The sequence below is a fragment of the Rhinatrema bivittatum genome, chromosome 9 (assembly GCF_901001135.1).
Source record: "Rhinatrema bivittatum chromosome 9, aRhiBiv1.1, whole genome shotgun sequence".
Classification (NCBI taxonomy): Eukaryota; Metazoa; Chordata; class Amphibia; order Gymnophiona; family Rhinatrematidae; genus Rhinatrema; species Rhinatrema bivittatum.
In genome coordinates, this window is record NC_042623.1 from 109,679,737 (window position 1) to 109,703,758 (window position 24,022).

At 42.5% G+C, this 24,022-nt stretch overlaps 1 protein-coding gene across 7 annotated transcripts in view; it reads left to right on the forward strand.

Annotated features, from left to right (window-relative positions):
- IRAK4 (interleukin 1 receptor associated kinase 4) overlaps nucleotides 1–24,022 on the forward strand; it is a 92,077-nt gene that overhangs the window by 46,818 nt on the left and 21,237 nt on the right. For all 7 annotated transcript variants that reach the window (XR_003858553.1, XM_029615193.1, XM_029615192.1 and 4 more), the window contains exons 7-8: nucleotides 8,150–8,264; nucleotides 18,796–18,905. Coding sequence is in view for 6 of the 7 variants with exons in the window: in XM_029615193.1 (XP_029471053.1) it covers nucleotides 8,150–8,264; nucleotides 18,796–18,905 (225 nt within the window). In the remaining variant the exon portion in view is untranslated. The remainder of the gene's footprint in view (nucleotides 1–8,149; nucleotides 8,265–18,795; nucleotides 18,906–24,022) is intronic.

Consider the following 24,022-nt stretch of genomic DNA (forward strand, 5'->3'; position numbering starts at 1 on the left):
GCGCCGACGGCGGCACAAAAACAGAGTTTGGGCACACAGCTGTTCTTTCAAGCCCAACGCAGGCCTCCGAGGGAGGTGGAAGTAAGATTGGTCAATGAATGCGGGCTGGTCCACTCCTCTCCAGAGGCTATTGGAGGGAGGTTGTCCCTCTTTTACGAGGAGTGGACCAAGATCATGTCAGACAAGTGGGTCCTGGAGGTGGTGAGAGATGGCTACGCCTTAGAATTTTCTCGTCCGCTCAGGGACACCTTTGTAATCTCCTGGGGCAAGCGAGAGTCAGAGCAAGAGATGTTGCAATGACTACAGCTCCTATGTGCCATTGTTCCAGTACCACCTCTGGAGAGGAGGCAGGGTCGGTACTTCGTGGTACCAAAAAATGGGCCCTTTTGGCCCATTCTCGATCTGCAGAAGGTCCGTGCTGCCATTCTGGTGCCACGCTTTTGGATGGAGACATTACGCACAATGATAGCGGCAGTGTGCAAAGGGGAGTTTCTGGCATAGTTGGACTTGACTGAAACCTATCTTCATATCCCCATTCGGGCTGAACACCAGAGGTTCCTGAGATTCATGGTCCTGGAGGTGCAATTCCAGTTTCAGGCTCATCCCTTTGGTTTAGCGACAGCGCCACACACATTCACAAAGGTGATGGTGGTGGCGGCAGCGGTTCAGGAAGGAAGGTATCCTGCTGCACCCGTACCTGGACGATTGGTTTGTACAGGCGAAATCGGAAGTGGATTGTTGGCACTCAGTTCAGCGGGTCCTGCAACTCCTGGATTCATTAGGGTGGGTGATGAATCTGGCAAAGAATCATTTGAAGCTGGCCCAGTTGTTGGAATATATGGAGGCGCACTTTGATACTTGGTTAGGAAAGGTGTTTCTGACTTTGGAAATTTTAGTCAAATTGCAGAGTCAGGTCTGTTCCCAGGGTCTTGGATTATTTATAGGTACTGAGTTCCATGGCTTCTATGCTGGAATTAGTTCCTTAAGACTTTGCTTACATGTGTCCTCTGCAGACGGCTCTGTTGTCCTGTTGGAATCCTCTTTTGGAGGAATTTCAGCTTCCTTTGCCATTGCCAGAGGAGGCCAGGTCCAGTCACCCATGGTGGCTGTCATGGTGACCTTGAAGTGCCCGACTGGGTGGTGGGGACCACTGATGCCAGTCTCTCGGGCTTGGTGGCAATTTGTCAAGGGAAATCTGCCCAGGGTCAGTGGTCGTTGTCGGAGACGACCTGGTCCATCAATTGGCTGGAAACCAGGGCATTGCGTGAAGCCATACTGGTGTTTTCTCCCGCTCATTCAGGGCAAGTCGGTTCAAGTGTTCTCGGACAATGCGACAACAGTGGCATATATCAACCATCAGGGCAGAATGAAGAGTCGTCTAGTAGCGCTGGAGGCAAAAGAATTGTTTGGGCAGAGAAACATCTAGTAAGAATAGCAGCTTCCCATGTGGCCGGAGTAGACAACGTGCAGGTGGACTTCCTCAGCAGATAGCGACTGGATCCGGGAGAATGGGAGTTGGCTGAGGCCTTCGCCTTGATTCAGGCCAGGTGGGGGCAGACCAGTGGTAGACCTCAAGGTGATTCCAGGAAATGCAAAGGCGGATTGGTTTTTCATTCGAGGAAGGGAGGTCTGATCAGAGGGCATAGATGCTCTCGTTCAACCTTGGCTGGCACATCTGTTGCTGCATGTGTTTCCACCTTGGCCTCTCGGTTGAGTGCTGCGGCGCATCTAGCTTCATCTGGGCAAGGTGATTCTGGTGGCACCCAAATGGCCTCATCGGCTGTGGTTTGCGGACCTTCTTCATCTAGCGATAGACAGTCCCATTCGCTTGGCCCATCTGTCAGAGTTGTGGCAGGGACCCATATTTTCAGACCAGGAGGATTGCTTCTTTCTAGCAGCTTGGGTTTTGAGAGGTGACTGCTCTGCTTGAAAGGTTATTCGGAGACTGTGATTGCAACTTTGCTTCAGGCAAAGAGGCCTTCCATGTCTTTGGCTTAAGTCCAAGAATGGAGAGTCTTTGAATCCTGGGGATTACAGACCAAGATGCAGCCTTTGAAGGGGGACGTTCCGCAGATTCTAGCCTTTTTGCAAAGCAGTTTGGCTAAGGGTTTGGCCTATAATTCCCTTCGGGTTCAGTTGTCAGCCTTAGGTTCCCTTCGAGGTAGGATTCAGGGAAGACCTTTGGTGTCTCATCTGGATGTGGTTCATTTCGTCAAGGGGGCAAAACACCTGTGTCCTCCGGTTTGGAAGATTTGTCCAGCATGGAATCTGAACTTAGCTCTTCTGGTGCTGTGTGGGTCTTCTCTTTGAACCGGTTAAGAGGGCTTCTCTAAAGGACTTAACCCTGAAGGCTGTTTTCCTGGTGGCTATCTGTTCAGCTAGAAGGATTTCCGAGCTGCAAGCTTTGTCATGTAGGGACCCTTTCCTGCATTTTTCAGAGGAGGGGGGTTGGTTTCCTTCTTTCACATTAACCAGGTGATCAAGTTACTGCCTTTCCAAATTTGTCTGCAGATGCTTCTATGGCGAGAGAGCTTCGCTTGTTGGATGTGCGCAGAATTCTTTTGCAATATCTTAAGGTGACAAATGCCTTTCGTAAATCTGATCATCTGTTTGTCCTATGCAGTGGCACTAAGAAGGGAAATAAGGCTTCCAATTGTACTATTGCCCAATGGCTGAAAAAGGCAATAGCTTCGGCTTACATCTGTAAAGGCCAGTCGGTGCCGGAGGGGTTGAGAGCGATTTTCACTAAGGTGCAGGCAACCTCGTGGGCGGTGTGCCAACTGCTTTCTCCACAGGAGATTTGTCATGTGGCAAAGTGGTCTTCTCTTCACGCTTTTATCAAACATTACTGCTTGGAAGTGAGGCATATTTTGGGGAAAGTGCGTTGCGCATGGGTCTTTCGAGTTCCTGCCCAGAATTGAGGGGCTTGGGTACATCCCACATGTCTGGACTGATCCAGGGTATGAACAGGAAAGGAAAATTTGATTCTTACCTGCAAATTTTCGTTCTTGAAGTACCACAGGTCAGTCCAGAGACCCATCCCCCATTTTCGAAAGTCTTCCTCACTTCTGGATGTTGCTGAGCTGATATGTGATATATAGTTTGAGAGGTGTGTTTTGTTAGGCTAAGAGAACTTTGTTTTCAGGGGGCTACAACCTTTAATCTCTGTTCACCCCAGGTTTATTGGGGGTTTAAGGTAGACATCTTGACTTGGGTACAGGTCAGTATTGTGGGACTGCAGGTAGCACTCTTGCTTATCTAGTAGTGCCTCAAAGTTTTGTTCTCTGCCTTCATCTGCTGGTAGGGATGCATAAACCCACTTTTCTGGACTGATCTGTGGTACTTCAGGAACGAAAATTAGCAGGTAAGAACCAATTTTCCTCTAGTCTGCCCAGTTTCACTAGGACTTTTATTTATTAATTTTTTTTAATAAAGTGCTTCTGCTTTAGGCAAAAATGTAAATGTGGCCAGAATATATTGGGAAATTCTGTTTCCTTCTTCAACCACTTCATCTTTATTACCACTATTGTGTTTGAAGCATGAGATACATTTGCATACCATGGAGATGCCGTATATGCAAATGTATCTCATGAATATTCATCGTGGATATCTTGAAAATCCGACTTGCTGTGGGGTCCTCAGGACGGGTTTGGGAAGCCCTGGGTTAGGGCTCTTCAGCTTGGAGAAGACACGGCTGAGGGGACATATGATAGATGTCTATAAAAATGAGTGTGGAATGGTAAACCCAAATCGGTTGTTTACTCTTTCAGAAAGTACAAAGACTAGGGGACACACAATGAACATTCTAGGTAATACCTTTTAAGACAAAAATATTTTTTTACTCAACACATAATTAAACTCTGGAATTTTATTGCTGGAGGATGTGGTGAAAGCTGTTGATGTAACTGGTTTTAAAAAAAAAGTTTGGTCAAATATCTGAAAGAAAAGTCCATAAACCATTATTAAGGTGGACTTGGAGAAATCCACTACTTATCCCTGGAATAAACAAAATGGAATCTGTTGAATTTTGGGGATCCTGCCAGGTACTTTTGACCTAGATTGGCCACTTTGGAAACTGGATACTGGGCTTGATGGACCTTTAGTCTGACCCAGTATGGCGAATCTTATATTCTTATGGTCTGTATTGGAGGGTGGCAAGAAGGGAACTAATGCTGAAGAAAAGCCATATAATATGCCACAAGGGATTTGCAAAGAAATACTTGGACACTGCACACATGTGGGAGAAGGTTTTGTGGTCTGATGAGGCCAAACTGGAAGTTTTTGGCCTCTGTGCTAAGCGATATGTGTGACATAAAACACAGCACATCACCCTGCTAACACCATCCCTACAGTAAAGCATGGTGGGGCAGCATTATGATGTGGAGATACTTTGGAGCAATGGGAACAAAGAAGCTTTTGAAGATTGAGGGAAAGTTGGACGGTGCAAACTACAGGCAGAGCCTGGAGGAAAACCTATTCCAGTTTGCCATAGACTTGGGACTGAGGAGAAGATTCACCTTTCAGCAGGACAGTGATCCAGAGCAGAAGCAACAAAGGAGTGGCTCAGCAAGAAGAAAGTGAATGACCTCAAGGTAGCCCTGTCAAAGCTCAGACCTGAATCCATTAGCAAATCTGTGGCACGACTTGAAGACTGCAGTCCACAGACAATCCCTAGCCAACTTGAAAGCTGGAGCTATTCTGCTAAGAATGGCCAAAAACTGCACCATTCTGCTGTGTATATTGTGATCCTCCTCCTCCTCCTCCAATTAAGGAGAGGAGGAAGAGGGGATAATTAGGAAACTGATTTACTGTTTTTTATTGCAATGTTTACTTTTATGCTGATTTTAATTTGATATTGTCTAGAATGTCAATGATTTGTTATGTTTATGTATTGATCTGTTATTTCACTAGACTTTTTAATCATATATTGTAACATGCATTGAGTATTGGTTTCAACAATAGAAAGGTGTGAACCAAACAGAAAATATCACATTACAAATGGGTGTTTTTGCAGCAAATTTAATGCATATTCAGTAAAGGTCATAAAGCCTTTACTGTATATATAACATGTTAATTCTGTTGCATTAATGTGCGTTAAAATCCATGCCAGCATTAAAGTGGATGTGAGTATTAACATGATCCATGCTAGATTGATCTATTTTGCATATTAGCTTCTTAAAATTTTCATCAAGTAAAAGTGTGTTAAGAGTGAAATCTCCCTGTGAAAACTAATATAGTTCAGTAAACAGGTCTCTATGGACACAGTGTACATTGGGGAGAGAAAAACAAATACTGGCCTTCTGTGAACAAAAAATGTCCTCTGTTCTATACCGTATAGTGTTGCTGTCCGAGTTGCTTTATCTATTGCTCTTAACTTATTTAGGTTTATTGCAAACTATATACATAGATTGGAATATCATTTTGAAATCTTTTGTGCACATTACTGAATTTGGCTGATGCTAATATAAACCCACAGTTTGCAGTCATCCTAGGCAGGCAAAAGTGCCTTCAGCCTCTAACTTTGAATTAGAAAATCAATGAACTACTTATAGTTGTATAAGAATAGACCTTTTGTCAAAAAAAGGTACTGTTTAGTTAGGTTTGTAATTTAGGTCTCATAGTTATTACTTAGAAAGCATCCTATTTTCAAAATTACCATTGATTTGACCCAGACCTAAGATTGCTACAGAGTTTGTTGGAGACAATGGGATCTGTATTGATTGCTTTATTCTACAGCTTCTGTCAGTACTAGTTTCAGGCATTATAGCAGGTGAACAATAAACAGCATATGGAGAGCTACTGAAAGGTCAATTTATTGAACACCAGAAGAATTAACACACCTAAGTATATTAGTTAGTAATCACAAATGAGCAGCAGAAAATTGCAAAGTTTTTATCTTGCAACATGGGAAAGTTTCAAGGATTGACACAGCAACACCAAACAGTAGCCAGTAGTCACTTAAAAAAAAAAAAAAAAAAGCTATATCATACTGATCATTTTGTGGGTAATTTTCCAAACTATTTATGTGCATAAGATCTGATTTTTATGCATGTAAATAGCTGTTCTAAATTTGACTCTAGCTCAGTGCATGTAAAACTGCATGGAGGAGAGATGGTCCAAGGAGGTGGAGTTGGGACTTATGAACATACTTTTTTATTTAAAAAAAAAAATGCACATAAATTGCCCTGCTTGGAGCAAATGTAACTTTGTGCAAGATAATTTGTGTGTATACTCAGCCAAGTCATGAGATTGGAGGAGAATCCTGTTGTGGATTAGTTAAGACATGAAATGGATAATAGGACTAAATGGTTAGTTTTCTCAAAGGAGGAAGGTAAACAGTGGAATTCCTTAGGGATCTGTACTGGAAAACAGTGCTTTTTAATATATTTATAAATGATCTGGAAAAGAGAACAAGTGAGGTGATCAAATCTGAAGACACAAAATTATTCCAAGTTGTTAAATCACAAATGGATTGTGAGAAATTGCAGGAAGAACTTGTGAGACTAGGAAACTAGGCATTCAAATGGCAGATTAAATTTAATGTAGACAAGTGCAAAGTACATATAAGGAAAAATAATCCAAACTGCAGTTACACAATATTAGGTTCCATATTAGGAGTTATCACCCAGAAAAAGGATTTTGTTATAATTGTGAATATTACGTTGAAATCCCTGGCTCTGTGTATGGTGATGGTAAACATAATAAGAATATTATTAGGAAAGGAATGAAGAATAAAATGGAGAATATCATAATACTGCTTCATGGTGCGACCACACCTACAGTACTGTGTGCAATTCTGGTTGCCTCATGTCAAAAAAGATACAGTGGAACTAGAATAAGAACAGAGAAGGGCGATCAGTATGATAAAGGGGATGGAACAGGCCCCTATGAGGAAAAGCTGAAGTGGTTGGGGCTCTTCAGCTTGGCGAAGACATGACTGAGGGGGGGGAGAATATGATAGATGTCCATAAAATCATGAGTGGAATAGAACGAGTAAATGTAAATCAGTTATTTTACTGTTTCAAAAAATACAAAGACTAGGGGACACAGTGAAGTTACTAAATAGCACATTTATAACAAAATAGAGAAAATAATTTTCACTCAATACACAAGCTCTGGAATTCATTATTTTAGTATGTGATAAAAACATTTTAGTGTAGTTGGCCTAAAAAGAATTTTGTGACATTCATCTGAGGATTGGAATGAGCGGCTTGACAATTCAGAGAGGTAAATCCAGGCTGATGATTGAAAACCTAAAAGTGGGGTGGTTCCGCCTAAGCCAACCACCTTCCCCTCCACGTTAAGCCCTCAGGTGCTGGTAGCTAGTGAGGAATGGGGGTAGCCCCTAAAACAAGCGTGGAATGGTGTGGGAAGCTGGAGCACACCAGGAACACAAGAGGTCAAGCAGAAACACTGAAGACAGAAACTGGAGATGAAGAAATCTTCTGGATTCAGGTAACCAAGATGGAGCCAGAGAACAAAGACCAGAAATTAGGACAAAGCTCTGAGAACTAACTGACAAAACCTCTTGAGTATAAATACAAGTCTATGCAGGAAACAAGATGGCTGTTGAGGGAGGATATGAGGGGTATAGGGCTGGAAGGATTAGGTAAATAGTCCAAGCAGCTCACAGCACCACCTACAGGCAGAAGGTGAATTTGGCAATGGATCCTCATTTGGACAAGTTCCTGGAGGAAAAGACCATAAACAGTTAGTTATTAACTAGATAGACTTGGGGAAAGCCACTGCTTATCCCTGAGAGTAAGCAAGCATGTATTAGATCCCAAACAGTAGATGCTGGATTGGCCACTGCTGGAAACAGGATGTTGGGCTTGATGGACCCTTGGTCTAACCCAGTATGGGGTGGTTCTTATGTCATTATCTGAGGATTTTCAAAGCGAACATACAAACATAAGTTTGCTTCGAAAATACTTGGGGAGATTCTGTGTGTGCAATATACACAGACTTTACTGCAATGCAGGATGTTAAAAAAAAAAAAAAAAATACTTTCTCTGTAGCATTTTGGTCAAACCAGTTATAACTGTACCATTCATTTTAAGCCACCAGGTAGAAATAATTAATTTAAATGAGATCTAATAGAAGTTTCACTAATGAATTCATCAAAGATGTTTTTGGTTTTTTTTGACAGGTGTCGACATGAAAACTTAGTAGAGCTGATTGGTTTCTGTAATGACAGTGATGAACATTGCCTGGTGTATGTTTACATGCCCAACGGTTCATTGTTAGACAGGTTGGCTTGTCTGGTAGGTTAAACTCGCAGCTATTATTTTTTTCATTCTTATATAATCTTATAATTTTGACAAACTGAGACTGTGTAAATGTATTTGATTCACCAGTTGGTACCAAGTGATTAAACAAAAGTTTTTCAAATTATGGGTCCAGATGCAACTAGATATGAAACATTTGTGTTATGATCTCTTTTTTTTTCCCTTACATTATATCACCCCCGTTCTTCAGCACCTCCACTGGCTTCCCGTCAAGTTCAGGATCCTCTTCAAAGTCCTCACGATTATCCATAAAGCTAAACACAACCTCACATCCATCGACACCACCATTCAATTCACACCTCACACCCATTAGAAGTGCCTATAAAGACACCCTGTTTGCCCCACAAGCAAAATCAGCCCTAAGAAAGAGGGCCCTCTCAACAGCAGGACCCCATCAATGGAACACATTACCACCAGACCTCAGGCAAGAGCAGTGTCCATCTTCCTTCAAAAAAAGACTTAAAACATGGCTATTCAGCCTAGCCTTCCCAGACTCCTAATGCTATTCTTCCCATACTCCAGATTCCAGCCTTTATAGTCTCTTATTTCTTGCAATCTCCGACTGTTTATTCCCCCTCTCTTTCTACCGTAATTGGCTCACACTTTGTTTCCCACCCACCTTTCCAAAGCTTTCCACCGATACATATTTACGAGAAGTTAATTGATATGATAGGATATGTTTCTGCTTACTATATATTAAGTTAAAATTCTTTTCATATTTTTATGCCTTCTTTGTTATGTTGTTCTTTGTTATTTGTTATAGGTTATTTGTTATATGTAACGCTCCTAAGCGAATTTTGTTGTTATTATGTAAACCGGTGTGATCTGTATTCGTACAGGAACTTCGGTATAGAAAAATTAAAAATAAATAAATAAGGGGCACAGAAGGATGTCAATGAAAACCGAGAAGACTGTAACGCAGGGGTCGGCAAACTGTGCCTTCACTGCATGCAAATTCATGATAGATATCCTGAAAACCTGACTGACGTGAGGCACTTAGACACTCAGACTGCAGTTGCCCACCCCTGACTTAAATCTTAGCACACCACTTCAAAAAGGTTGCCTACCCTTGTTGTAGCTTTTTTTTTTTTTAACTAACTGAATAGTTTCTAGACCAGTTGTACACTGTTGCAGTCTTTGTACCAGGTCTGTTTAATCCAGGAGAACGGTAGCACCTACAACTTCTAGACTTCCCTTTCCTCATCTTTTACAGGACTATCATAGCTGACTAATTTATCAACTAAATTGATAATACACATCATCTCTTAAGTCCTTCAAGTTACAACCTACTGTGCTCATTAGCACTGTCACAGATAAACCTGTTTTTTTTCATTAGTAATGAAATTACTTTATGTAAACTTATCTACGCAGCACATCTGAACCCTTTATAAAAACAATGATTTCAAGCATCCAAGACAAAATTCTTAATTCAGTGAGACTTGATTCTGCACATACCAAGCATCTGATGTTTGCCACTGCTGGAGAGAGGATACTGGGCTCGAGGTTGTTCTGGTGTGTTGCCAGTTTGGCAATTATTATGGTTATTTTTAAAAGGTAATACAAAACTGTGATCAACTGTGATCAACTTCAAGATTTTCCCTGGATACAAGCTACCATATTTCTTTATAAATAAAATATCTCCATGTTGGTTATATTAAAACAGCCATGGACCTGAAGACTGGAGGGTGGTCCGTGTGACACCAATTTTTAAAAGGACTCTAGGGGTGATCAGAAAACTGTAGACTGATGTCAGTGCTGGGCAAAATGGTAGAAGCTATTTCTAAAATTCTGACAAATTCTGACAAATTCCAGAAGAAGAGACCACATCTCGCCAATTCTATCTAATCTTCACTGGCTGCCAATACACTACAGAATCCTACACAAGTCCATCACCATCATCCACAAATCCATCCACTCACAGGCCCCTCTCAACCTCCAAATCCCCCTCGGAATACACTCATCATCCAGACCTATCAGAGACGCCTACAAAGGCTCCCTGTCCGTTCCCCCAACTAAAGCTACACTCCATAAGGCACTCAGAGACCGGGCCTTTTCTACAGCGGTCCCCTCTCTTTGGAATACCTTACCACCGGACCTTTGACTTGAACCCTGCTTACCAACATTCAAAAAAAAACTTAAGACTTGGCTATTTAAGCAAGCCTTTCCGGAGTCAAATATCCATTGAGAGACCTCACTGCCCAATGTAATTATCCATAAAGAGACATCACTGCACATTGTAAATAAGTTACCTCTGTAAATTTTTTACGCTGCTATCCTTGTCTCCTTCCTCCCCCAGTTCTACAACCTTGTTTTATTGTAACTTTTGCTTCCTTCACACTTGTCAAAAGAACAGTTTTTGCACCCCCTGTTATATGTAAACCGGCATGATATGATCTTATCATGAATGCCGGTATAGAAAAACCTTAAATAAATAAGCAAAATTACTGAGCATGTAGATAGACATGGCTTTTGCAAAGGGAAGTTTTACCTTTCTAATTTACTAGATGATTTTTTGAAGGTGAGCTGGTTGATTATAATGAATTTAGATTTGACAGAGTCCCTTGGGAAACTGGGAGGTCATGGGATAGGAGGCAGTGTTCTACTGTAGATTGGTAACTGGATAGAAAACAAGAAATAGAGAGGGTAGGACTAAATGGTCAGTTTTCCAAATGGAGAAAGATTGTTAGTGGAGTGCCCCAGGGTTCTGTGTAGAGACCTGTAAGATTTAGCATATTCATAAATGATCTGCAAAAGGTAATGACAAGTAAGGTGACCAGCTTTGCAGATGCCACAAAATTTGTTTTTGAGTTGTTAAAGTAGCAGCAGATTTATGAGGAACTAAGAAGGACCTTGTGAAACTAGGAGATTGGCCATCTAAATAGCTGATGCAAATTAATTTGGACAAGTGCAAAGTAATGCATGAAGGGAAAAATAATCCCAACCACATGAACACTATGCTGGGTTCCGTTTTAGGAGCCATAACTCAGAAAAAGGACCTCAAAGTTCTTGTGGACAATACCTTGAAATCTTCGACTTTGTGTGTGTGTGTGTCAGCAGTTAAAAAGGCAAATGGAATGTTAGGAATTATTTGGAAAGGAATAGAAAACCAAACTGAGAACATAATAATGCCTTTGTATAAATCCATGGTGCGACATCACTGTGAGTACTATGTGCAGTTCTGATCACCCTGTTTAAAAAAAAAATAATCATAGCAGACATAGAAAAGATAACAGAGAAGGGCAATAAAAATGATAAAGGCAATGGGAAAAGCTCCCTTATGGAGAAAGGCTAAAAAGATTAGGGTTCTTTAACTTGGAGAAGAGACAATTTAGAGAGGATATGACTGAGATTTATAAACTCATGAATGGGATGGAACAGCTAAACAGGGAAAAGTTATTTTCCCTTTCAGACACTAGGACTAGGTATCATTCCATGAGACTAGCAACCGGCAGATTTAAAACAAGTCCTAGGAAATATTTTTTTCACTCTGTGCACAATTGAGCTGTGGAATGTGTTGCTAGAGGATGTGGTCAAGATAACTAACATAGTGGGGTTCAAAAGATGGCTGGACAAGTTCCATATACAATTATTAGCTAGGTAGATTTGGAGAAAGTCTGTGCATATCCGTGGGAGTGAGATACAAGGAATAGATCAAGTATTTGGGTTCTGATCGCTACTTGTGACCTGGACTGGCCATTGTCTGAGAGAGGATGCAGGGCTTGATGGACTTTGGTCTGACCCAGCATGGCACTTCTTTTGTTCTTGTGTAAGAATTACTTTGTGGTTTCAACACTTCCTGCATGTTTGTGTTGCTTTTTTTTTTTAGTGAACTTTATTTTTTCAGTACTAATGCATATTTTCACATTTCTTTTTAGCGGGTCATTGATTACTGGCTTCTGTATTGTGTATGGCTATAGCCAGTTCTTCCTTATAAGAATTCATTTTTTCACACTGTTCATGTTAATCATGGCTTGGTTCATTTTGATTTCTAAAGGATATTCAGTTTTTAAAGTCTGCTCCTTCACTTTTTTTGGCTTAGAAATGTTACGATTCAAATCCACGGTAAGAGAACAGAACCAGCAATGGAAGACAGTATCCTTGTAGAAAAAATATAGCTCCTTTTTAAAATGAACAAGGAACGAAGAAAATAGCATTGACCGCTGTCTCCCTTTTCCTTCACTTTGTCATTACCTAATGTTTGCTACAGTGTGGCCTAATTGCTACTGTGCATAAAATACACAATACTTGTCATTCCCCAACCCTGATTTTAAGTGCCTTTTTTAAAGGCAACCAGTTAGTGGTCAAAGGCATGACACATAAATAAGGTAGAGAAGGAAACTGAGGGCTCAGACTGACTCCCACCTCCAGCCACCAATCATCCTTTAAAACTATTTCCGACTAGTAACAAACTGATGTGAATCAACCAACAATTTTGCTGTATATTTAGGCAGCATCATCCATCACTTTTTTTTTTTTTTTAATGGCTTAATTGAAATCTGGTCATAAATATGTTAGGCCAGTAAATGGTATTGCCTGTAACTTATATGCAGATTTTTATTTTTTAATTTAGTGGTCAGAAATTCACAATTATACAGAATATTCTCTTACATGTCTGAGAGATTTATTGTGTGCGTATTACACAGATTGCAAGCAGACCAATTGCCCATTGAGCCCAACCTTCTTCTAAATGACTAGCAGCCATATTTATGCAGTGATCTGAGAAAGATGGACAAACACCTAGTGGGGAGAGGGAATCCATTTTCGAAAAAGAACCAAGAAAATGTCTATGCACCATTCACTCTTTTGTATGTCAGTTTCTTCTGTGTATCTGAGTGTAGGTTATGATCCTTGGCCTTGCCCTCCCACTTCCCCTCCTTACCCAGCCAAAATACGCATGAGATATTTGCAAATGGTTGCAGGCATCCATGTAAATATCTCGTACATATTTATTAGAGACAGGGCTGGCGCGTCCATTAGGCAAACTTCGGCACTTGCCTAGAGCGCCGAGCCGTAGGGGGTGCTGAAGAGCAGCCACGTGGTGCCACTAGCGGGGCCTACCCACTCACGGCAAAGAGAAATAGAGACTGTGTGCTTCTCAGGGTCACGAGCAGCGCTGCTTACGGCCCTGAAAAGCACAGTCTGCGACGAAACAGGTGTTGGGGGGGGGGGGGGGGGCAGCAGTGCCCCTCCCCCCCCTCGCCTAGGGCACCCAATACCCTTGCACTGGCCCTCATTAGGGATATCCTGAAAACTCTATGGGTGGGGAGGCAATAGGACAGGTTTGAATACCATCTGGTTATGCCAGGAAATGTTATATTGTTTTCCTGGTTTATGAACTTATCTTGAGTTTTATTAGGCACTCATTAAGAGGTCAGAATGCAACTGGAAATGAAGCATTCAGAGTAAACCCTAGTAAATAGAAATTAATATCTTTCTTAATTAAAAGAAATTTGTAAGGGTTTATAGTGCTAAAGGCCTTGGGTTTATATATCTGTACTAAACCTTTTTGGTCTTCCTTTTATACTGTTTTAAGATGGCCATAATAAAATGCTTAAAATGTCAAATGAGCCGTTCTTGATGTAGCTTGTCTGCCTAGCGGATCTATAGAAATGTTAGTACTTTTTATTATTATTATTTAACATGTTCTTAGAGTAACATTTTGTGCACTTTTTTTTTATTATTGCCAATGCTCCCTGTTTTGAAGAATTCCTTCCTTGTATTCACTCTGGTTGTTTGTATTGTGCTTCCAGCACAGTTCTTAGAAAGGTCAGCACAGCAGCACTAAGATTTACTTATCTTCTTAATGATGGGAGCAGTTAAAAGGCAAGCTTGCCAAAACTTTTAAACACTACCGACTCTTCAGGAACTAAACTAACATTGGCAACATTGTAACTGTTTTTACTCTGAATTATTTGTTTGCTAGTAGAGCTGCTTTCCCTCCTAAACCATATATATATATATATATATACACACACACACACACTTTATTGAAAATCAGACTCAACTGAAAGCAGGGGGCCTGCCTTCTCAGGACAAATAGTTTTAAATACATTAGGCTATAAAAATCTATCAGAAAAGCAGGTACATTCCCTCTCAGTAAGTTTTCTAAAGCTCTGTTAAGGATGACATTCTAATGTCATGGAGTTGGAACTACCCAGTGAATCCATTTGCCCAAGGAGTCAGGAGGGGACATTTTGTGCTGGAATGTATGTTTCACCTTTGCATGAGAACAAAAGTAAGGCAGGAAATGAGGCATAAATCTCTCTCTCTAATTTGCCATGTTCCCTGTACGTATCTGGATCAGTCCAGACCGTGGGTTGAGCCTCCTGCCCAGCAGATGGAGACAGATCAAAACTGAAAGGGTATCCCATATCAGGACAGAGCCTACCCTGCAGCCCTTCAGTATTTGTCTGTCTCCAGCAGATGCGGGCAGCTCACCCTGCGGTTCCCTGGTTTTTCTTCTTTGGCCTTTGCCCTGTGGGGCTTTTCCTTACTCTAATTCTGTCAAGATCAAGCAAGTATTATTGTTTCTCTAAGTTAAGTTTATAAAAAAAAAAAGTTTGACTGTTTTTCTTCAGGAAACATTACTGTCTCCTCGCTCTTGGGGGAGTCTAGGGGGGCTTTGCCCCTTGTGTGATACAGCCTAGGCTCCCTATTCCCGGTGTACCTTTGCTGTGGGGCAATACTGGTGGTCCAGTCACTCCCCCTAGACAGCTGTCTCTCTCCCGGGATGCTTGATTCCCCGGCACTGCCAGCAGGGACGATTCATTCCCATGCACTGCTCAGGTTAAAAAAAAAAAAGTTAAAGTGAATCTTGGGTGCCCATTTTACCTCGGCAGCTTTTATTTAGAGACAGGAGCGAGCAGGGTTCATTCTCCTGCTCATGCTCCTTCAGGCACTGCTGCTTGTAATTTTTTACATGTCGCGTTCTAATCTGTGCCTTGCCTGCGGGGAGCCTTCGATTCGGCTCTCCCGCGAAGGGCTGTGTTCAGGGTGCCTGCCGGGGGAGAGGGCCCTTCCTTGGCAGCGAAGAAATCAGTGACCCGGGGCAGGTCCTCTAAACGTATGGCCAGGCCATTCTCGGGTCGGCAAACCGCGGGAATGGTGGACATATTGGGAATATCGGCAGCTCCTGTTTCAGGGCTGCAGGACACAGAGGAGCCTGATTTTGCTGTTTCACACCCCCCCCCCCCCCCCGATTTGAGCCCCGTGCAGCCTCCAGATGAGGGTACTGACTCCCCCCCCCCCCCCCCCCCCACGGGAAATCCAGACCTCGTTTCTCTTCTGAATTTGTGCTTCTAATGCACAAATCTTACTTAGCTAGCTTGCAAGAGGAGGTGGACCCCCCCAGGTCCCCCTCCCCCTAAAATCCCTCTGATGCCCTCCCCACCTGCTCCCACGGCGCCGGATGCGCAGGGGTCTACCAGGGTGCGGTGGTGCCAGGGGCTCCCCCCTCCGGATCCTCCTGCTCCATTGGCGGTTCCAGACCAGGATGCGGATTTGTCGGGGGACCCCCCCCCCAGTCCTGGCGGGACTCAGGGCCCTTCCACGCACTTTCCTGTTCCATCCCATGCATAAGCTGATGCTTCTCCGGGAATGGGAAGCTCCCGAGTCGGGGCTTCGAGTGGGGAGGGCTATGGACAAGCTCTATTATCTTCCCGAGGAGTGCCTGGACATGCTGAAAATTCCTAAGGTGGATTCTTCTGTGTCTGCAGTCACCAAGCACACCACCATTCCGGTGGTGGGTGCTATGGCCCTGAAAGATGTTCAAGACCGCAAGCTAGAATTCTATCTCAAGCGCATCTTTGAAGTCTTGGCCTTGGGAGTTTGGGCGACGATCTGCAGCAGTCTCATGCAGCGGGCAAGCCTTAGGTGGTTTCAACAATTGCTCAGCACCCAGGTCCTCCCGTCTGCAGGGGCAGAGCAGGCTGAAAGATTGGAAGGCGCTATAGCGAATGGGGCGGATGCCCTTTACGAGTTGTTCCGCGTCCAAGCAAATGCAATGGCTTTAGCGGTCTCAGCCAGACAGCTTCTCTGGCCCGTAATTGGTCAGCTGACTCGTCTTCCAAGGCGCAGTTGGGCACGCTTCCTTTTAAAGGTAAGTTGATTTTTGGCGAGGACCTGGTGCAGCTTATTAAATCCTTGGGTGAGAACAAGGTTCATAAACTACCCGAGGACCGCTCGAAACAGTCGAGAGCCTTCTTCCCTACACATACCCGCTTCCGGGGTCAGCGAAGATATAATCCTCGGGTGAGAGGGGCCTTGTCTAGGGGAAACTCCTCCAGATCTCAGTCCTGGTCTCAGTCCTTTCGAGGCCGCTGCACTCTCCGAGATGGCATCCCACATTGTTCCACCGCCAAGCCCGCCTCCCAATGAGATTCGGCCGGCCCATTCCTCCGTTCCAAACTTAGGTTGTCGTCTATCTCTATTCCTCGAGGAATGGGCCAAAATCACATCGGACTAATGGGTCCTCGAGATAATCGAGAAAGGCTACGCTTTAGAATTTGCTTGAGACCTACCGGATCTGCGCATAGTCTCCCCGTGTGGACATCGGAAGCAGGCTGCCGTATGCCAGACTCCAAGGGCTGGGGGCCATAGTCCCAGTCCCGGTGGAGGAACAAGGCGCCGGCCAGTATTCCATCTACTTCGTGGTGCCGAAAAAGGACAGTTCTTTCCGCCCCATTTTGGACCTCAAGAGAGTCAACCGGGCCCTCAAGGTGCCTCATTTTTGGATGGAGACCCTGAGGGCGGTAATAGCGGCTGTTCACCCCGGAGAATATCTGACCTCTCTCGACTTGACTGAGGCCTACTTACACATACCAATCTGTTACGAGCATCAGAGGTATCTCCGATTTAACATCTTGGACTTCTACTTCACTTGCCTATGTACGGGTCTGGAAGGTTTTCGAAACTGTGCGGAATTGGGCGTGTTGGCGCATTCTCCAAGGGTCTTTCGTTCGGCTCGCTTCGAGTACAGGTGTCCGCTCTCGGCTCCCTCTTGGGTAATATTGACGGTTATGCGGTTGCGTCTCATCCAAATGTTGTCCAGTTCCTCAAGGGCGTCAAGCATTTGAATCCGCCTATTCGTTCCACTTGTCCTTCGTGGAGTCTTAATTTGGTCCTTCTGGCTCTCTGTCGGGCACCCTTCGAACCCTCCGTCAGTCTACTCTTAAGGATTTGATTCTCAAGACAATTTTTCTGGTCTCTATCTGCTCCGCCAGACGGGTGTCTGAGATCCAAGCGTTGTCTTGCAGGGAGCCTTTTCTGCGCTTTTTGGACTCTGGAGTCTCCCTCAAGACTGTCCCATCTTTCTTACTGAAAGTTGTTTCTTCTTTTCATATGTCAATCAGTCGGTGGAGCTCCCCGTATTCTCTCCCGAGGATATAGCAAGTATGGTTGGGGGTGGTGATCTCCGTCTTGATGTAAAGCGTGTCTTACTATGTTCTCTTCAGGTCACCAATGACTTCCGAGTCTCAGATCATCTTTTTGTCCTGTGAAGCGGTCCCAATACGGGCAAAGCCTCTAAGGCTATGATCGCTCGCTGGTTAAAGGAGGCGATCACGTCGGCCTATATCTGTCAAGGCCGAGCGGTTCCAGAGGGTCTAAAGGCCCATTCCTTATGTTCTCAGGCTACTTCTTGGGCGGAGAGTCAATTGATCTCTCTGCAAGAAATATGCAGGGCAGCTACATGGAAATCTCTGCATACATTTGCTCAACATTACCGCCTTGATGTACAGGCGCCAGTATTTGGTTCCTTCGGTCGGCAGTTGCTTCGAGCGGGACTGTCTCAGTCCCACCCTGTTTAGGGAAACTTTGGTACATCCCATGGTCTGGACTGATCCAGGTACGTACAGGGAAAGGAAAATTAGTTTTTTCCTGTTAATTTTCGTTGCTGTAGTACCACGGATCAGTCCAGACGCCCTTCCCTATACTTCCTGCCGTCTGCTCAAAGCTTCTTTCCTCTTTTTGCAGGATACGGAATGTTTTTCATCTGTGATTATAATTAGAGGCACTGGAAGCATCTCTTTGACAATGGACATTCAGACGAGCGTTCTTATACAGAGTCCATTCAATGTTTGCAATTGTTAAAGTTTCTGAGTTCTCTTGTTAGTTGCTCGATCCATTACTGTATCTTTATATTTTTCTGCTTTGACAATGGTTATACTGAAGGGCTGCAGGGTAGGCTCTGTCCTGATATGGGATACTCTTTCAGTTTTGGTCTGTCTCCATCTGCTGGACAGGAGGCTCAACCCATAGTCTGGACTGATCTGTGGTACTACGGGAATGAAAATTAACAGGTAAGAACTAATTTTCCTTTAGTCCACTTGGATGTATATTACTTCCACTTGTTAATTGATCTTTATTTATTCGATCTGAAATTATGGTCTTATTCTGTAGGATTCCCTTTGGAAATGGAAATGCAGACTTTTGGGTCTTAGAAAAATGCATATGGAACCTGTTTTACTTATACTGAGTTACATAATTTTTGTCTGCAATTTCTTTTAAGGATGGCAGTCCCCCTCTTCCATGGATTACAAGATGTAACATTGTTCAGGGTACAGCACAAGGCATCAGTTTCTTACATGAAAACAACCATACTCACAGGGATATTAAAAGGTAACTGTTGACAAACTAATTTCTGATAATGCCTAATAAATGTAGATGGAAGAGAGGATTTTGTTAAATCTTCTGCCGTTTGCTTTTCAGTTTTGTGATCTGATGCCCATCTTTTCATTGAGCAATTCATAGCTTAAATTGATCACACAAATATTGTTTTACTGTTCTCCCTTTCCTCACTCTTACCAGGAAATTGCCTCTTCTGATCCAAGATTGCTTACCATGCTACTTGCTTTTTATCTGTTAGACATATTTAACTAGGATGGCTATAGCCAGAGTCCCTAGTTAGTGCAACCATCCTTTTTATATTTTCATGAGAAAGTCCTAGTTGTCTTTCCAAGTATATGAGCTTCTGTATGCTAAAACACTTAACATCAGCAGTGTGTCATTCTGTTAATTACACAAAAAGATGTGTACATAATGTATATTTGACATACAAAAAGGGTCTGAATTAGCACAAATTTGAAACTTGTCAGCAGTACTGCCAATCATCAAGGATTCTTTGAATTGCAGTTGATGCCCTCTTTTGTCAGCTGTGAGACACCACCAGGTGCAGACTTCCAAAAACACACCCAGGGCTTTGGCCTCATATGCAAGAGCAAGAACCTTTGTATAAAAATATCATCCAGGATTTATATCAAAATCATCTTTAGCTTGATAAGGATTTAAGAGATCTTTTGAGGGATCAAACATTCAGACTGCTTTTCTCTGTCCACTCCAACTTCACCACCTACCTTCTTGTTTACCTTAAGATAGGAGGAAGGGGGTTAGGAGAACAACAGAAGGAGAGGGTTCCCCCTGCAGGTTATTTATGAGAGGAGGGGCTACAGCAGGAGCAGAGAGTGAAGGCAGACAGGCATCCTACAGCTTTCTTCAAAACACTGAATTAAGAGGGTGAAAGTTTTCAGAAATACTGATTCTGTGTCAGGTTATCAAATATGCACTAACAAACTAATTATGTGGCTTCTCCCACGGCCTCTAGGGGCCCTGGCTATCCCTTAACTTTACATTGTAATATTTGCAATGTCAAAAGATATCTCAGATCTACTGTAGCACTAACATTGTTTGCTTAACAAATTAATGCTGACTGGCTTAGAGCAGAGAGCTGTAAAAGTAAGTTCAAGTACATGACCAATATTTACATATTGTGTAACCTTGAGCAATTACATCAAACTTCTTTTTATTCAAGTCATGCATTTATAGTTTTGTATTGACCTGAATCACTGTTTTTTTCTGCTCTAATCTATTCTTAAATTTATAATCCTGCCTTTTCTCCGAAGGGACTCAAAGCACCTTTACAGCAATAAAATAAAAAAGCATAAACAATTCAAAACAATATAGCAAAGAAGCAATAATACACATACAATATCACTAATAACACAATGCAGAAATATACATAGCAATATCTACATCTCTATTCCATTGGTTTCCAACCTTTCTCTCTCACTGCAACATCTCTTCATGGCTTTTTAAAAAATGTTGACAGTTGTATGAAAGATGGAGAACCTTAACTTACCTGATAATTTCCTTTCTTTGAACCCTGCTACATGTCCAGATACGTGGGTTTACTCCCTCTACTAGTAGATAGACTGGACACATCTTTTTCTGTGACATTATCATTGGTTGTTACCTGGATTCAGCTCCATGTCTAAGCCATGAAGAATAAAAATCTAACAACTCAAAAATAACCTGTAAATAACTTGAAATACAACACGTAAAAGGTATCCTCCTTCAAGATAATACCAACCAAAATTCTTCTGGTTAATGAGGAAGAACAAGAACAGACAAAAATAAGTGAACCTCTCGTTGTCCTCTAGATGAGAACAATTTCTGTAATCAGAGATATACCAAAATTTAAAAAAATGCACAGGCCCAACATTCTGGGAGAGTCAATGGTGTATGCATCCTTCAGATTGAGGCAACATAGCCAGTCCCCTTTTTTGCAAAAGGAGGATCAAGTTGCCCAAGGAAACCATCTTGAACTTTTCCTGTTTGATAAATCTGATCAAGGCCCTTAAGGCTAGGAGGGGATGAAGTCTTCCTGTTTTCTTTGGAATCGGAAGTACCTGGAATAAAATCCCTGCCCTCTTTGCCTTGTTGAAATAGATTGGACCACATACACCCACATCAAGATCTTCCCAAGTCATCGGAAATATCTCCAATTCGTGGTGGGAAAATAGCACTTCCAATGTCAGCTGTTGCCATTTTGGGCTAGCATCAGCCTCACGGGTCTTCATGAAATGCCTGGCTGTGGTAACAGCGCACTTCTGCTGGCTGGGGATGCACGTTTTCCTTTATCTGGATGATTGGCTGGTCAAGAGCACATCTGAGGCAGGGGCCGTCAGATTCATGCGCTTTATCATCCGGCAGTTGGAGTCACTAGGATTCATCATCAACTACCTGAAGTCCCATTTCAGCCTGTCACTTTAATTAGACTTCATAGGAGCCCTGCTAGACACAACTTAGGCCAAGGCCTTCCTGCCTCATCAAAGGGCCATCACTGTGATGACATCATGGCAGAGATTCAGCAGAGCCAGCAGGTGTCAGCCTGGCAGATTGCATCCCCTTCTGTTATACCCAGGCAGGACTGCATCTTGGGGGTCATGTCAAGGCTCATTCTGTCCAAGCCTTAAGAACATAAGAAAATGCCATACTGGGTCAGACCAAGGGTCCATCAAGCCCAGCATCCTGTTTCCAACAGTGGCCAATCCAGGCCATAAGAACCTGGCAAGAACCCAAAAACTAAGTCTATTCCATGTTACCATTGGTAATGGCAGTGGCTATTCTCTAAGTGAACTTAATAGCAGGTAATGGACTTCTCCAAGAACTTATCCAATCCTTTTTTTAAACACAGCTATACTAACTGCACTAACCACATCCTCTGGCAACAAATTCCAGAGTTTAATTGTGCGCTGAGTAAAAAAGAACTTTCTCCGATTAGTTTTAAATGTGCCCCATGCTAACTTCATGGAGTGTCCCCTAGTCCTTCTACTATCCGAAAGAGTAAATAACCGATTCACATCTACCCGTTCTAGACCTCTCATGATTTTAAGCACCTCTATCATATCCCCCCTCAGTCGTCTCTTCTCCAAGCTGAAAAGTCCTAACCTCTTTAGTCTTTCCTCATAGGGGAGTTGTTCCATTCCCCTTATCATTTTGGTAGCCCTTTTCTGTACCTTCTCCATCGCAATTATCTTTGTTGCGATGCGGCGACCAGAATTGTACACAGTATTCAAAGTGCGGTCTCACCATGGAGCGATACAGAGGCATTATGACATTTTCCGTTTTATTCACCGTTCCCTTTCTAATGATTCCCAACATTCTGTTTGCTTTTTTGACTGCCGCAGCACACTGTACCGATGATTTCAATGTGTTATCCACTATGACACCTAGATCTCTTTCTTGGGTTGTAGCACCTAGTATGGAACCCAACATTGTGTAATTATAGCATGGGTTATTTTTCCCTATATGCATCACCTTGCACTTATCCACATTAAATTTCATCTGCCATTTGGATGCCCAATTTTCCAGGCTCACAAGGTCTTCCTGCAATTTTGCGAGCAATTCCCATGGAGGAGATCTGCAAGGCTGCGACGTGGAGTTCTCTCCACACGTTCACATTTCACTGTTGCTTAGATAGGGATGGCAGACGCAACAGTAGGTTTGGGCTGATGCTGCAAACACTAGCATGATCTCCTCTTCTTCCAGCACGAGTGGCTGCTGCACACCACTTTCTCTTTCAGGCTCTGTGTGAGTGTGTGGGGGGGGGGGGGGGCGGCAAGAAGAAGAGACCCTGCTGGTGTAGCTGACTCCAGCTATCCTATCGCGTTCCGCCCAGGCTATCAGCATTTTAAGCCCGGGCGGAAGATGAATTAATATTTTGCTGGGTCAGGGGAAGTAGCTGGGTCAGTGGGGGACCAGGAAGTGTGACAAAACACCTGCATGTGCTTGGTGACACACTGGTTGAGAACTGCTGCTCTGGAGAATGTTTGCAGTTGGTCATCTTATTATGCCTTTTAGACATCCTGTTCTATGTAAACCGGTGTGATATATTTTGAATCAAATTTTGGCATAGAAAAATAAACAAATAAATAAATTAGAATATTGGCACTTTTTTCGCCTTTAGGCATACTTCACTCCAGGAATTTAGAATTACATTCTAAAATAGACTCGTGTTGATTAAACCAGTATTACAGCACTGCACTTTTTGTGTCAATAGTGGAACATTTTCTCCTTTTACTGAATTATTACCCCCTATTTGGGAATTCTAATTTTTTTCCTGGTTTACAACAAGCAGTATTTCAAGAATGGAAACACAAAGGACTTGTTTGTTTTTCATTTTTATTGTAGAGGTACACAAGCAAATGTTCTTTTGAACAAAGGAAAACAATATATATGCTACATAATAAGCAATTATTTGCATATTTACAAATAAGACATTATATTAAAACACTGTGTTCTCTGCATCCAATGATTTTGTAGGTAGACACACTTATTGTTGCGTTTTGTTGGGTTCATAAGCAACGCAAAAGTCTTTCCTTTTGGTATAAACTTCATATACTTGACCTTCTGAAACATGTTCTTCTTTAGTGAGGTTTTGGTCTGAAAATAGGAATACCTATTTCTTCGGATGATGTGGTCCCCTATTATTTTGATATAGCTTTCAAAACAACCCCTGATTCTAAATAAGAATCACAATTCAGACTTGTATACCACAGTTATATAGACACAGTAGAAGTTTATAAAATGGGTAAGGCAAAACTGATCAATGTAGAAAATGTCATATAGAAAAGGATGCTATGATTCAGTTTTATGTTAATGTTATAAGCTCTTTCCTTTTGGGATTTCATTCTTCAAAGCATAGAGAAAATTATAGCTATTAAGCCTCCTTTTGATAGTTTAGCTTTATTTAAATATGCTGCATGCACTGGGCTCCTAAACTAGCTAAAGAATTTATCAAAACGTGTGAGACAGGCATTGTTACTTGGAAAATTTTGTACTTTAATGCATTGGATACAAGATCCAGTACCCTCCTCTAAAATGTGGATTCAATATAAAAATATACTGGATGTAAGTAGAAAGGTTCGATATTTACATCGAAATATAAGCAAAGATTG